Source organism: Stomoxys calcitrans, chromosome 3 (assembly GCF_963082655.1).
Source record: "Stomoxys calcitrans chromosome 3, idStoCalc2.1, whole genome shotgun sequence".
Lineage (NCBI taxonomy): Eukaryota > Metazoa > Arthropoda > Insecta > Diptera > Muscidae > Stomoxys > Stomoxys calcitrans.
In genome coordinates this window covers 67,607,413-67,624,064 of record NC_081554.1, presented here as the reverse complement: position 1 = coordinate 67,624,064, position 16,652 = coordinate 67,607,413, and the positions used below count along the sequence as shown (strand labels likewise).

General features: G+C 38.6%; 2 protein-coding genes across 3 annotated transcripts in view; one reads left to right on the top strand and one right to left on the bottom strand.

Annotated features, from left to right (window-relative positions):
• LOC106086207 (tau-tubulin kinase homolog Asator) overlaps positions 1-16,652 on the top strand; it is a 121,042-nt gene that overhangs the window by 36,424 nt on the left and 67,966 nt on the right. The gene's annotated exons all lie outside the window — the stretch shown is intronic.
• LOC106086197 (pancreatic lipase-related protein 2) lies at positions 462-5,498 on the bottom strand. The gene is made up of 4 exons (XM_059366128.1): positions 5,214-5,498; positions 4,549-4,791; positions 4,286-4,477; positions 462-1,161 (listed from the first exon to the last, which is right to left on the bottom strand). Exons 1-4 carry the CDS (start codon positions 5,494-5,496, stop codon positions 512-514), a joined length of 1,368 nt encoding a protein of 455 aa, XP_059222111.1. The 5' UTR covers positions 5,497-5,498; the 3' UTR covers positions 462-511.

Genomic DNA, 16,652 nt, shown 5'->3' with positions numbered 1-16,652 from the left:
CCCTGTATTTTGTTATCAAAACAAGATCATAAACAAAATTCACAATTATATCTAATATGCTAGCAAAGCAGCTATAGGCCTCGGGGCAAATTCTTAGGAGCATCGGACAACGACCACCATTTTTCGTTTTTTTACGCAGTGTACTTGTTTATGTTCCAAACGTGGAACATAGTAGAAACATTTAAACTACTTATAAAAGATTAAATTTAAATATCATCTTTAAAGTGGATGAACAACTACTTAGGTAAATAGAATGATTAGTGTTCCAAGCATTTCAATTGTACACTGAGAATAATGGAACAATTCAATCATATTATCTCTAAAGAAAAAAATTTCTTATAGCGCCAACTGTTTTTCTGGTACGACAATAATATCAATTGGTAAAAAATTCCTTCTAATTTTTTGAAAACATTCATCATAATTCTTGTTAACGCTCTCTTACAAAGAATAATGTCAAAACATAAATTTTTCCATATTTATTTAGCATATTTAGATGTTCCACCATTTTAACTTAACCCCTATCCAAAGTGGGTAAACCAAATAGACTGCTCTCTATAAAGCCTTCCGATGCATTTCGTTTATACTCTTGCCATGGAAAATCTGCTTGATTAATTTCTTCCGAATCATTTTCCACCTTCACATATGAATATTCATTCATATCTTGTTCTTCCACAGAGTTGTCATTCAAATCATTTGTATTTTCTGTTGATTCGCCATCATTGAAATATGTCCAATTGTGCAGATATGGATCATGATCATAATATAGGGAGCCTATTTCGTGCTCATGAAAATTATTGAAATTGTAATCCAATTTTCCCCATGGGTCAATATTTTTCAGTAAAGGATCGCCTCTTTGTGGTGGTTGCATTATGGTAATGGAAGGTGGTGACTGCGATGCAATTGGCTTCTTAACACCTAACGTGGGTAAATCGGTCCATTTTCCTTGAGCATAGGGAGACTTTTCGTTTGTGGTTACAAAGAACATGCCCTTTGTAGTCTTTTTGGTATTTTCTCCAGCTTCAAGGAGATAGTTTGTGGGAGGACACATTCCCAGCAAATAGGCCATATAGGAACTACAAGCCCAGCCCCAGAAACCTTTGGTGCTGCGTATAGATTCGAGATAATAATCGATGGATCTGTGATGGCTGCAGGCAAAGGGATCTGAAAAAAGGATTTAAAGGGGGAAATTTAGAAAATTAAATAGCAATAATACAAATTTTGTTTTTAGTTAATGTAATAAACGAATTTTAAGAGCACTTGAAGATCTAAAGAGTTTTCGAATAGAAACTTGATAAATTTGAATTTAATTTGTGAACGCTTCGAACTCTCGATGTCAATTTATTCAGTAAATTCAACATTTTCAACAAGGTAAGTACACGAACGAACAACATTCGAAATTATAAAAATTTACTACCGAGTCAGTGATCGCTACTTTAAGAGCTTTAATCGTCTTCAGTGACAAAGCTCATTTTTGGCTTAATGAATTCGTCAATAAGCAAAATATGCGTTATTAGTCAGGTGAAAGTCCACATGGGCTTGGCAAATCAACACTTCATCCACAAAAAAAACTCTTTGTTGCAGTTTGCATGCCGGCGGCGTCATTGGGTCGTACTTCTTCGTCGACGATGCCAGTCGTCGAAAAAGCGACCGTATCGATTAAAATGAAAGATGCCGCTAAAGTGAAACTTGAAGGAAAGAACCAGTTATCTTTGGTGTTATTCAATGCTTTTGAATTCGCTTAGATGAAAAATCGCTTAACTGAAAATGTTTTAACACCCCGAATTCCCTTTTTATATGAGTCTGAAAGTGAAAAGTTATTTCTTTGGGAAATTATCTGGAATTTTAAAATTCGCGTCGTCAATAAAATTCGCAAAACATGTTTTGCTATATCGGTAATAATTGTAAAGGCAAATTCAGTGCGACACCTCTTAGGAGAGAAGTTTTACATGGCATAGTACCTCACAAATGTTGCCAGCATAAGGAGGGGAAAACCACCGCTGAAAATTTTTTTCTGATGGTCTCGCCAGGATTCGAACCCAAGCGTTCAGCGTCATAGGCGGACATGCTAACCTCTGCGCTACGGTGGCCTCCGGTTATAATTGTATCTGACTTTAAAATGGTTTATTGAGCATTTACTTTTAGCGTTGATCTTATCCGATTTCTTTTCTCGTGGGCGTAACGATTGCGAGCACCAACATAATAATTTACCAATCAACATTCCATTAAGAAACAGGAGGGAAATTCTCTCGTATCAATGAGGGCTGTTCTGTTAAATTTTAAGTTCAATGATTAGAGACTTCCTTTTTACCGAGTCAAAACCGCTTGCCGCAGTACGACTCCCCTTAAAAGAAGTTTTACACGGTTGTTGCTAGCATAAGTGAGGGTATACCCGCTTCTGATATTTTTTCTTGTGCTCTCGCCAGGATTCGAACTCAGGCATTGTAGGCGGATATGCTTACGTCTGCGCCACCGCGCCTTTCTACTATCTCAAGCACTAGCTATTCCAAAATACTTGCTATCACATTTGGCAGTGTTTCCAAGACCTTGCACATTCTACTGGAATGTGTGAAAAATTCAAGAGTGAAATAAGGTCTTGTTTATATAAGCTTCGTATTCTACTTGAGATTCCATTCCAAGATATTGTTTGGCTTTAGACCATTATGTTCAATATTTCTATTCAGAGAATAAACTCTTAAAAGTAAAGAAAACTGTGTGATGTTGCTAAAAAACATTTTACAGGCTAGCAGTATCGCGATTTCTGATTCGCTATGAATATTCATCAGCGGGCTTCGTCAAATGTTCAAATTCAAATCTGTGCTTTACAACCTCTTCTTAATGGGTTGGCATGTAAAGCACCATGATTCATTTGACTAAGCCCGCTGATGAAGATTCATAGCGAATTAGAAATCGCGATACGGGTAGCCTGTAAAATGCTTTTTTTGTGGATGGTTTTTGTTCTTATACAATTCGTACGTTTCATTTGATGCACATATTGCAGCAATCGGTAAACATGTGATTTTTTGGCAGTTTTTGGGGGTGGAGCGGGCCTCCCGACACTAAGGGTCAAATTATCAAATCAAGTTTGTACTATTCTCTTTAATATCTATCATTTGATGCCCATATTGTCGCGATCGGTAACAATCCCCATTTGGGTTGGTTTTGGGGTAGCGCGTCCCCCACTGTTATTTTTATTGGATAATTGTCGAACATCCACAGTTCCTAATTTGTAACTAATTTGTCCTATCTCTTTAGAATTGTCTTTTATGTCGCTAAAGGCATACGGATAGATTTCAATATCCCTGAAATGTGTAGTTATCAGTACTGCCAGCTCGTCTGACCTTAATTATCTGGGATACCTCTGTGCCCGTCACCCAGAACAGGTGAATTTTGATCTGTTCAGTCATTTCATTAAGAGTTTTGTGACAGTCATGGTCAGTTTATGAATTCAGGAATACTTTCGACAGAGATTTAATGGCGCCTGGGTTTTCCGAGAAGATATGCCTTCCAAACGTTGTTAAGACATTATATCTTAGTCGACCATTCTTTGTTTAATTGCAAGGACCTCCGTTTGTTATACACTCAGTGATCGGGTAATGTTCTCAACATGTGCAGTCCTAGTTATTTAAGGACTAAATTCAGAATATCAGATGATTTCGTCCTCAGTGCGACTGTAATGCACAGACAACCCATTCTTTGGATCCGGCTAAGTATTGGGAAGTAGGTGAATTTATAAAGTACCGTCCACCAGACCATTATACCATATAGCGACTAGTACGGCACAAAACCAGTGCAATACACGCGGTTGGAACAAGTTAATTTTTCGATCTGGCGAAACATGCAGGTATTTAGAGCTCTTAGCAAAAGATCCATACTCTGTTACCAAAGAGGTAGTTGCTTTGTATCACCTGAAGAAAAGAACTATCTCAGCTTTAGCCGGAGTTAAACCATTTTTAATAGTCTACTTTAATGTCGTACGTAGAGCTGCAATATATGCAATGGCTACGCACCAAAGTATTAGAGACTACAACCTTCTTGAGGAGTAGAGACACATATGTTTGCATCTACAAGTCCCAAGCTGACCTCAATTCGTACTCTGCTGATTAATTTATAAACAAGCATTTAGACTGTAATATTAACGCCGTCCGTCCGTCCGTTCCGGACATCCGTTTTAAATTAAAATGCTACTATTGTATATTCCTCAACAAGAAATTAATTTTCTTTGTATGTATAATGTTTTATGGATTGTTTGCCACTCTGTAAATGTTTATCTCAATCATAAACTTACTTATAGGATTATCTGCATTGCATCCCGGCTGTACTATGCCTCCATTAATATAAAAATCAGCATGACCACAACGTTCCATTTTGCCTTGAACCAAAGCATTTGTATGTATAACATCTACAAATTCAGCATCGGAGGGATCTAATTTATCTTGTTTGGAGGAAGTAACAAATAATGGCATTGCAGGATCCAAAGCTGTAATACAATCAAGGATTTTGCCAAATATTATAACTACCTAATAAATGCATCACATTCATAGTACAAACCTGTAATACGTGGCAAAAGAAACGAATCCAATTTATTGGCAATGTAATTTCCCAACTGACCACCCAGGGAGAAACCTATAACGTGAATATCCGTAGTGCCAGTGTCCACAATACGTTGCACTAGCTGGGCCACGCACGCTCCGGAATGTCGAAGGTTATGAACAGCGCTGGTATAACAAGGACCAATGGCCAATTTACTCCAATCAACAAAGAATACATTGTAGTCTCCTTTTGCTAGATATTCTGTAAAGATGTAGTACGTTATATAACATGTACATTAGTTTCCTTAAGCTAAATATGCTATAAAGATGTGATATGTTGCAAAATGTTCCTAATCAGCCATTTTAGAATTTAAGTAACCACCGTCGGGAAGAGTTACTGGGCGTAGTATTGGGAATAATGCTGAATGTCTACAAGTAATTTAAAGAAGTGAAAACTATTGAAACATTAGAATACTACCAACTTTCTAACGGTTTGAAGAAAATTGAGACAGGTTGGTTTGGGGATAGCGCAACAATCAAATTGTAACATTATTAAGCACATCTTAAGAAGTAGCAGGATATCAAAATTTCTAAACATTACTGTTTTTGTTCTTTATGGATCGTTTTAATGAATCCTCCATATACACATATACTACATATCACACCACCGTTTTAGATACTTACCATTTTTCATCATATACAATGGATGCAAAAACATATCAGCATTGTAACCATGTATTAGAATTTTACTCGGATGATTCTTGTCGAAAAACGATTCAGTAAGATTTGAATCCTGTAGAGTTCCATCTACTTGTATGTATTGACGATCGGCGGGATTTTTACGTGTATACAAATAGAATGTTATATCTTTATCAGGACATTTTCGGTCTATGGCCCAAAGACATGGACCCAATTGTATATCTCGATTTTTTGGTGGCATTGTTGTTGTGGCGGCTGCAGGTGCCATTGTACTTGAAACTCCTGTTGCTTGATGTTGTAGAATAGAATTTGTTAATGGTGCATTTACAGCTAGTTTTGATGAGGAACTGAAGATGGGGTTTACATGGGCAGAGTAGCATAATGGTGTTGCTGTATAAAAAGATATATGAAACAAATGATAATAGTTAAAATTATTGAATGCATAGCCTAGTATTGGCTAAATAAAAGGAATTTAAGATTGAGGAATAAAGATAAACAAGTAGTTTAAGTCTGTTTATCGCTTCACTTGTAGACCAAAAAAGGCTCATTCCATTTGTCCTACTTAAAGAATATTGTGCAATACGAGTAATTTCTTTCATATTCGATAAATTTAAAAATGAAAAAGAAAGTTGAAATTGTAATAATGTATTTTTGTCAGTGTTTATACACATACATAATCAATAATACGTATATTTAAGTGTCTGTGCGCAATATATATATATATACAATACTTGTTGTTAGATGATAGAGGTCGATAAACTGATACAACTAGAGAAAAAAGATTGCTAATAGCTGCAAATGCTGTCTGCTTATTTTTATTTAAAATTTGTTAACTTTTGAAGAAACATTTCCAAGTTTCCGAATTTCATAATGTTATTTGAATTATTTCCAATCTACTGATATCCATATTTGAGGCGTACATTTGTTATTTAAAAGCATAAACATAAATTTAGTAGATATTTTGTCTGCTGTTATTTGAAATCCTTAAAATTTATTATATGGTAAAATATTTGGTAAAATTGTATTCCGCAAACCTATGAAATTAAGAGATAAGACGTAATTTAAAAATTTTTAAAGTATTTTTGATATTTTGAGGCCATTGTTTGCTCTTTTTTTTTGGTCTTAAAATCTTATTAAAATCTTAGGCCACAAAAAAAATATCTACTTTTAAAAACAGTAGTTTTTACAGTTTTAGCTAAAAATTACTGTTATCGAATTTTCAGCAGACTTACTATTTTTACAGCAAACATTTTTGCTGTTTTTTCTTACAAATTTCTCTGAGTGTATATAATAGTAAACACATATATACACACACATTTTTTCCTTTTTGAAAAAATTTTAGCAGAAAAAGTTAGCAAATTCTTTTGAAGATAATATAGCCCACACCCAGAGAAATTAGTTTGCTGATATCAGCAAACACTGTCTGCTGACATTTAATTAAAAATCTTTTTCTTTTTGGATGAAACTATGCAAAATTTTGGATCTTCTCAAAAAAAATTAAAGCATTTACTACGCACAGCAAGCCGATTACAGTCTTAGGTGTATTTCTATAGTGGCATGGGGCAGATTAATATTTGCACCCTCTTTTCAACCTAACCTAACCTACTACATATTAATATAACACAATTTAAGGCGTACATTTTTTGTTTTAAAGCCTTAACACATTTATAGTAAATCTGTTATATAAAATCGTTAAAAAATTTTCAAATTGTAGAAAATTAAAACAAAATACGCAATAATCCCTAAAATTAAAAGAAGAGATAAAACATAAACATTTTTATGTATTTATTAAATTTTTAGGCTATATTCAAATTTACCAACTGAAATCCGCAGAAAGCAGACTTCCTGCTGTTACAGCTAACATTTTTGGTGTGTTTACTAACAAATATCTGTGTGCAATATAATTGAAATTCATGATTACATAAAACAAGCAAAAGCGTGCTAAGTTCGGCCGGGCCGATTCTTGGGAAACCTCTACCATAGATTCTGCTAAAAATTTTTACAAAATAAATTTAGTTGAAGGGCATAATTTTTTTCTACATACCAAACTTCTGTCAAACCAGCAAAAATTAAAGCATCTAGAAATGAACAACGATGATCGAGAGATAGGTTTACTTGGGAGCTATATCAGGTTATAGACTGATTAAGACCGTATTTGGCAAGTTTGGTGGAAGTTGTAACAGAACACCGCATTAAAAATTTCAGCCAAATCGGAAAAAAATTGCGCCTTGTAAGGACTCAAGATATTAAAATCGGAAGATCGGTTTATGTGGGAGATATATCAGGTTATAGACCGATTTGGACCGTACTTGGCACAGTTGTTGGAAGTCATAACAGAACACATCATGCAACCATCCAAATCGGACAAAAATTGCGGTTTTCAGGGGCCCAAGAAGTCAAATCGGGAGATCAGTTTATATAAAAGCTATATCAGGTTAAAGACTGATTTGGCACAGTTGTTGGAAGTAGCAACAGAACACTACGTGCAAAATTTCAGCCAAATCGGACAAAAATTGCGGTTTTCAGGGGCCCAAGAAGTCAAATCGGGAGATCGGTTTATATGAAAACTATATCAGGTTATAGACTGATTTGGACCGATTTGTTGAAGTAGCAACAGAACACTACGAGTCAAAACGGGAGATCGGTTTGTATGGGAGCTATATCAGGTTATGATCCAATTTGGACCGTTCTAAGCACAGTTGTTGGAAGTCATAACAGAACCCTACGTGCAAAATGGCCGCCAAATCGGAACAAAATTCCGGCTTCCAGGGGCTCAAGAATTCAAATCGGGTTATATGGGAGTTGTATCAGACTATATACCGATTCGCACCGTGCTTCAATGGGGCTCAAGCAGTCAAATCGGGGGATCTGTTTATATGGAAGCTGTATCTAAATCAAAACCGATATGGCCCATTTGCAATTCCCAACGACCTACATCAATATTAACTATATGTGGAAAATTTCAAGCGGCTAGCTTTACGCGTTCGACGGACGGACATGGCTAGATCGACTCAAAACATCAAGACGATCAAGAATATTTATACTTGATGGGGTCTTTACGAATTTTTCGAGGTGTTGGGTGTAAAAATGAATTTGTGTTTGTTTGTCGGTTTGATTGTTTGTGTTTTCCGTATAAGCTCAAAAACGGCTGAACGATTTTGTTGTAATTTTCACAGATGGTGCATTATGGGCCCATGGTAAAAATAGGGTACTAAATTTGTTGATATCTGAAGGGGGGCGAACCCTTCCCCTTCCCTCATTTTCAAAAACACCAGATGTTGAAAATGGGTGGTGCGATTTATGCGAATTTTTGTGTGCCCTCTTACAGTAACATAAAACACAAAATTAGTTATCCAAATTTTTTATGGGGTGCCTAGGGGGGTCGACCCACCCCTAAAACCTAGCGAATATATATATTGACCAATCATGATATTGTAATATTGGACTTAAATGAAAGGTATTTAAGAGTAGAAAACGTATCCGAGATATCCAAATTGAGAACCAAGTGTTTGGGGGCTGTCTATGGCTCCTTCCCACCCGCACAACACTCCCCAAAAAGGACGTATTTGCTGACCGTTGCAATATGGGGTCAAATAAAGGGTTTTTGGAGTAGAATGCAAATCGAATACACATTTTCAGGGTCAAGTCATTCAGTGACCACCCTATCACCCAAAACATCCCCCAAACCGGATATGTTTGCCGACTATGGAAATACGGGGTTAAAATGAAAGATATTTGGGAGTACAGCATGAATCTGATGTCAGCATTCGGGATCAACTGCCTGGAGGACGTCCCACCCCCTTAACAACCACCAAATAGGACGTATTTGCTCACCATGACAATTTGGGGCGCAAAGAGAGTGGAGCACGATGTTGATAGTTTTTAGGCCCCACAACCCAAACCGGAAATATTTGCAGACTATTGGAATTAGGTGCTGAAATGAAAGGTATTTGTGATTAGAAAACGAATTTGATAACCAATTTTGTGGCCAAGTAACTCCCCTTTAACCAGAGCACGATGCTTATTTGTTATCATGGCTAAATGTTTGGGGGACTACCCCACTCCCCATAGGACCCCTAAATCGGACATATTTACCGACAATGGCAATATGGGGCTCAAATGAATGGCATTGGGGAGTTGAGCACGAAATTGACACCAACTTTCGGGGCCAAGGGTATTGGGGTCCACCCCTTCTGCGAAACACCCCCTAAACAGGACTTATTTTCTTGCCATGGCAATATGGAGCTAAAATAAAAGGCATTTGGGAGTAGAATACGAATCTGATATCTAAATGTGTGTCTAAGCATTTGGGGACCAACCCGAAAACAAAACTCAAAAAGGGAAAGTATTCGACCATGGCAATATGGGGCTCAAATGGAAGGTATTTGGGATTAGAAAACGAGTCTAATATCCAATTTTAGGGCCAAGTGTTTGGCGGATGCCTCATCCCATAAACCGAACTATGATGTCGATGTCGTCGGCACAGGCAAGTAGCATGTGTTCTCTTGTGATAAGTGTGCCATATCTTTTCACTTCTGCATCTTGTATAATCTTCCCCAAAAGGATATTAAGCAGATCACATGATAGGCTGTCTCCTTGTCTGAAACCTCGTTTGGTATTGAATGGTGCGGAGAGATTCTTTCCTATCCTTAGCAAGAATAGGAAAGAATCTCTCAAGAAAGAATCAAACTCAGACGTGGCTTGAAATACATTTGAACGTAAAGGAGTATCGAAAGCGGCTTTGTAGTCAACAAAGAGATGGTAGGTGTTGGTTTGTCCTTCTAGGGTCTTTTCCAGAATTTGGCGCAGTGTGAATGGAAAAAGATGTGAGAATGTGTCTATAACAGCGATGAGCACAAAATTGCAATTATTTGCAAGCCTATGGGTCTGTTTGGGATTATTTTCTTTGCACAAATTAGTGCGCAATAGAACGAGTATTTTTGCCAACAACTGGTCTATACGCTCAAATACTCACCCTTTCTCTCTAGTAAGTAAGACACAAGGAAACAATTATTGGTCTGGTACACGAATAAACATTTGCGGCTATCGAAGCACTTTTTCATTTTCAGAGTTTTTGGTTTTACAACAAAAAGAAGGTCCTTTTTTTCCCTAGACGAAGCTTCTAAAGGTTTTACAATAAGCCAAGTTAGTTACGTTCAAAAATACTACGTCTATGGCTAACGTTAGATAAGTGGAAGCGAAACGTAACACGGTAACAATAAAAGCAAAATTTTGTGACAAAAGTATTTTGTAAAAATTTCCCAAGCGTTTTATTTTTTTGCGTGTAGTTAAATGATTCCAAGGGTTGTCCTACCGGTTGTTCTCCGTTTCTAAATACGAATGTCTCATATTACACCGTGCTAACCACGTCCGACGAAGGCCACCGGAGCGCAGAGGTTAGCATATCCGGCTAAGACGCTGAACGTCTGAAGTCGAATCCTGAGGGGAACATCAGAAAAATTTTTTAGCGGTGAGGTTTCCCCTCCTAGTGCATGTAAAAACGTATCCCCCTTTGGATATGCCGGACGCATTTCGGACATGGCTATAAAAAGGAGATTCCTTATCATTTATCAAAAAACTTGGATCCAACAGCACTCATTGATATGTGAGAAGGTTTTCCCTGCTTCTTGATGAAATGTTCATGGGCAAATTTGCATTTGCAGCCACGTCCGATATGTTCGTTTTTGCTAAGTGATAATAAACATCCAATAATATTATTTCGATAACTTTTTTCGTTGTATTGAACTTAAACTTCCCGCGAAAATGCATTAGCCGGTACAAGAGTTTGCAAACAGCAAGAACCCCCTTTAACACAATCGCACGAATATAAATTCCGTGTTTTAAAAGGTTACCTACATAAGTGACTTCCAGTTTCTCTCAAAAACATTTTCGAATTTTGTTAACTTTCTTACAGATGTCATTACAACATGTTCACAATTTCATCTTAATTGATGTCTTTGCACAACATTTTTTTTTTGTTAAGTAAAAGCTATGTGCCATAGGTTGGCTACCATTACAATTTACATTTAAATTATGTACAGCAGCTAACTTCCTTATAGATTTAAATAAAATTATTACAAACACGTTTGCAGCCATATGTGATGTGGGTACGATGTACGTAACTATGTACGAGTACGAATGTACGAATACATGACCTACGGCGACCATTCGATTCAATTAAAATGATAAGAAGAAACTTTCTATTTCTAAATAATGAACGAAGAGAAATGTGTTCGAATTGCAATTTTTAAATATTGTTTTTGTTTTTGATATTTTTTTTACAAAACTTACCCATTGCAAAAATAAGGAATATGCAATAAATACTTGAATAACTTTGTAATACTGTTGGAAGTGTCGTCATGGTGATACTGATATTTTTATACATTTTTAACACTGAATAAATTTTTTGCAAAACATCTATTTATGTTAACAAGAAAGGGTTTTAATTGCTACATTTCACTCGTTCATTCTATATTTAAATCATTTTATTTGCCACCATTCTTTTTCAATAATTTTTTTTTTTTATAAATTTTTAAATATTTTTCAAAAATTTTTCGAAACGTCCGGAAACTAAAACATATCCAAAACTTCCGCGCTCACGAGCGATTAATTGTTAACACTAGACCGTGTTTCAGTCAACTGAATTGTATGGTCTTGGCTCAGTTTATTTGACTGACTGAATGGCAGACGGACAACCTCTCACAAATTAATTTTTGGTCAAAAGTGGAAGAAATGTTAAAATGGCCAATGCCATGATGATGTTCGCTGCCTTTGCTTTCCTACGTTACGTATGCTCTTCCAGAAGTGAGAGTTAATGCGCGCTTAATTATGGTCTTAAACATTTGTATATTGCTTTTTTACTTCTTAGAGGCTTTACTCGGCTGTTGTGTGAGTGTGTATAAAAAAAATTGATTTAATTCTGAATTTCAATGTTTCAACAATTCAATTCGGGTTTAATTATGGAAAGCAGCTTAAAAGGAATTAAAATGACAAACATGGTACAGATTTATAGGATTTATTTTGTTGTGTGATGTGGCCCAGTTTTTAGAAATGTTCAAAGAAAGCACAGTGTTTTCGAATCGTTTTCGAAATTAGAGTGAAACATTTAAATTTAAAGGGTGATTTTTTTTAGCTATTATCTTTTTGGCAACACTTTGTGTTTTGTTTCACTGTCAAACCTCTTCAGTTTAACCATGAATCGTCTTACAAACGAACAACGCTTACAAATTATTGAATTTTACTATCAAAATGCGTGCTCTATTAAGAAAGTTCATTGCGCGCTTCTTCCATTTTACGACGTAGCTCATTTTTGGCTCAATGGGTACGTTATAACTGAAAAGCTCACTGTTTGTTGAGGTTTATGGGCTGGTGACATCATTGGACTGCACTTCTTTAAAGCGTGCGCGCTACCGTAAGATGATATTCAACTATTCAAGAGCTTGACTTGCATGATATGTGGTTTCAACATTGGACTTATTGAGAGGCGAGTTCGGTGAACATTTTATTTCACGTTCGCGACCGGTCAATTAGCCACCTAGATCGTGCAATTTAACGCCTTTAGACTATTTTGAGATACCGGCCGAAAGGTTGGAAAGAGTATGCCAAAATTGGACTCAGCGGATGGACCATTTGAGGTGCAGTCACGGTCAACATTTGCCCGAAATAATCTTCAAATATTAAATTTTAAAGCCTTTTGGGGTTGGCTAGAAACGGACTCCAAAAAGACTCAACATCTGCGGTGGTGTCGTCGGAGCGTAGCGTGTTGTCCTCCCCTTCTATAGGTGTGGGTGCCTTGGCACCTGGGGTCGAGAGTAATGCTTCAAGCGCACAACTAGTCTTCAGACTAATTAATGAGGAAGAAACGGATAAACCAGGGTGTTTCTGACTCGGAGTCAAACAGCGATTGTGTCAAAGAAACAGTCATACCAGCCGAATCGAGAGATGAGGGCATCGTGATGACGGCAGAATTGAGCGATGGCTTTGCTAAGCTCACAAGCAGACCGAGTAAGCGATCTGGTGCATGACGAAGGAGACAGAGGAGTATGTACCGACAGCGCAATCGGGCGAAAGTACAGGATGCTCTACTACGGAAGCAAGAAAAAGAATCAGATTTTCCGAAGAGCATAACACTGCTAAAATGCTGAAGAAGAAAAAGAGCTCCCCGCTTTCAAGTACTCGGGGAAAACCAAGCCAGCCATCCCGCAATGGAGACTCCAGGTAGTGTTCTGCGGAGGTAGAGTCTTCATGGAGTATTGCGGCCACAGCCATAACAGAAGGGGAAGATGGTCGCTGAGAATGGTAAGGAACCGCCCACTTATGCCAGAGTCGCACAACAGAGATGAGCTGACTTGTGCAGTCATCAATATCGTCTGTGCATCCGATAGGATTCCACCAGATCATCGGTCCCAAGTGAAGGATCAGGTTAACGATCGGATTTTCGAACATGTGTGGAACTCTGTAAAGGGTCCATCTCTACATCTTTACGCTGCGTTTTGCGTCGGCGGAATGTACTAATACCCTCGAACAGCTCGTCAGAGGTATTCACGCTCCCTGGGACGGCGCAAACGATGAACAGACGATGAGATCATCACCTACTCCCAAGATGCCCATTTACTGAGGGACCAATGATTGAGATAATCCAGATAAACCTCCACCGGAGCGAGACCGCTACACACGCGATTCATATTGTCTTAATTCAGGAGTTGTCAACGTCGGATGCAACAGGGTTGTGAACGTCGGATGCAACAGAGTTGTCAACGTCGGATGCAACAGTGGAGATACAGGGAGAAGGTGGAGCACTTTAACTGCCTTTCGATTCTCCGATTACCGCCAACCACGTCGGGGCAGCAACGGCTGGTGAGGCAAGCAAAACAGATAGGAAACGAGGTGCTAATAGGGTGCGATGCGAACTCTCACCACATTTCGTGGGGTAGTACCAACACTAATAAGCAGGGCAGAGTTCTTGAATACTACCGACCTAATAACACTTAATATTGGTAACACCGCTAACTTTTTTAATAGGATTAGGGAGGAGGTATAAGATGTGACGATATGTTCGGAAAAAAAAATAATCGATGAGGTTCAGGATTGGAGGGTCTCCATGGAACACTCTTTCTCTGACCATCCCTACAATAGGTTCAGAATAGCACGGCCTGCGCCGAATCCGATAAGCTTCCGGAATAAGTTAAAAACCAACTGGATAAAAGTCGGTAGGCTACTCAGAAGAAGACTTGGACAAGATAATTTAGATTGTCCAAGCATAGAAGACATTGATGAAAATGTCAACAGGATTACGACTGCACCGGTGGAGTCCTTCGAAGATAGCTGTCCTCTTCGGGAAAGAAAATAAGCCCAAGAAAAACCCTGGATGACCGGGGAGATTCGCAACATGTATTAAAAAAGCAGAAGAATATTGGGATGTGTATTACACATGGCTCAAGGGAAACAATAGATTACCAGAGCGGCAAAACAAGAATATTGGGATGTGTATTACACATGGCTCAAGGGATACAATAAGATTACCAGAGCGGCAAAACATGACTCCTGGAAGCTTTTCGATAGCGTTAATGACGCCGCTAAGATAAAAAAGTTTCTCTCAAAAATCCTTGTCCAAACTGAAACTTTAATAGACGACATGAGAGTGAGAGCAGAGACAACGGAGAACATGTTTAGGCTTTTGATGAAAACCCATTTTTCACAGTATATGACGGATTTCACGGAGACACTGGAATCTTGGAATAATGACGTTGATCGAATGTTTATAATTAGGGAATTTATGGTGAAATAATCCTTGAGTAGCTTCAAACCATTTGAGTCACCCGGACCCGATGGAATGTTTCCGGCGTTAATACAGAAAGAGGCAGACTATCTGGCGCCTCGTCTGGCCAAAACTCCGAAAGCATATACTCCGAAAGCCTGGCCGGAGGCAAGGGTGTTGTTTATACCCAAGCCCGGCAAGGCAAGTCATGCGACACCAAAGGCCTACCTATAAGCCTTACGTCCTTTCTACTCAAAACCATGGAACGTATTGTGGACACCATGATAAAAAGTTGGACATCCGGCGAACTGCCCAAATACAAACAGTATGCCTATGTCAAGGGAAGGTCGATGGAGACTGCCCTGCAGGAGGTTGTGCATAACATAGAAAAATTGTTCGATGCCAAAACGTATACCCCGGCGGTATGCATTGACATCGAGGGGGCACAAGGCTCTATTCTATTCTAGATATCCGACCCATTAACATACAAATTAAGTGTGAGGCAGCCACTGCGGCTATGAGACTTAAGGCGATGGGAGAATGGATTGAGGATGGGAGCTCATACTATTGCAGTATAATCGAGGCGACGATAGAAAACCTGGAAGGAAGGTAAGAAGCTAGGACAGAGTGGGCCTGGGAGTTTACATTGAGAACCCAGGGACTGAGACCATAATACGGTCCTTCAGGCGGAGATCCGGGCTATCACGGAAAGCGTGAAGTGGTGTGGTGCTAACGCGAGGACGTCGAGTGTGAACATCTTTACCGACAGTAAAATTGCCATAAGGGTAATAACAACCCGGAGGGTAAGGTCACGAACAGTCTTGCAGTGTAGGAAGGAGATTAACGCCTTCTCTGAGGATATCAAAATCCGCATCGCTTGGATGCCGGGCCATAACGGAGTAAGGGGAAATGAAAGGGCAGACGATTTGGCGGTGAAGGTCAGAGGACTGCCGTCAATAAACTTGGTTAACCCGAAGCCTTTCGGGTCGACGCTGTCCGAGTTAAGGGCGTGGGCGACGAATGCGCATGCAACTCTGTGGAACGGCGAAACGGTCGGTAGGACGGCGAAATCCTATGAGGGGATCCAGATCGTGGGAAGACGAGGCTATTATTGAAGGGAAGTTAGAAGGTTAGTATAGCTATTAGTATCATGACGGAACACATAGGATTACGAGCTCAATTATGTAAAATCGGTGCGGCAAGTGATAGCATGTGCGGGACATGCGGGGAAGTTGATGAGACGTTGGAGCATTTCCTATTTCATTGCCCGGTTTTCGCGTCTAACAGATACCGGCACTTAGATGGAGACAGAATACCAGACATGAACCAACTTAGGGGAGTTTTCATGCATTTTTCTGAATTTGATTTGTGTTTTCCAATAGATCTAAAAAAATCACCCTTTATTTAGAACGTACCATATGTTTATGAGTTTCCACTTGTTGCGTTTCTTCATGGAAGTCTCAACGATGTGCCGTTTCGGTTTCGGTGTCAGGTAGTCTGAAACCTTCCTTCAGAATGCAGCTGTAGCCACATCGATTTTCTTTAGTCTTAACATAACCTTGACGGCACAGTTATGAATTTAGACTTCAATAGACCTTCACGAACTCCTCAATACGAGTCATTGCCACATATGATATCATCATACATTATCATGTATGAGTAAAAAC

Bases quoted from the DNA above. Each gene is read 5' to 3' on its own strand.
- LOC106086197 (XM_059366128.1), bottom strand. From the start codon at position 5,496: ATGGCACCTGCAGCCGCCACAACAACAATGCCACCAAAAAATCGAGAT. The intron at 4,792-5,213 runs GTAAGTATCTAA...ACATCTTTACAG, and splicing joins ATTGTATATGATGAAAAATG to AATATCTAGCAAAAGGAGAC. The intron at 4,478-4,548 runs GTTTGTACTATG...ATTGTATTACAG, and splicing joins TCTTTTGCCACGTATTACAG to CTTTGGATCCTGCAATGCCA.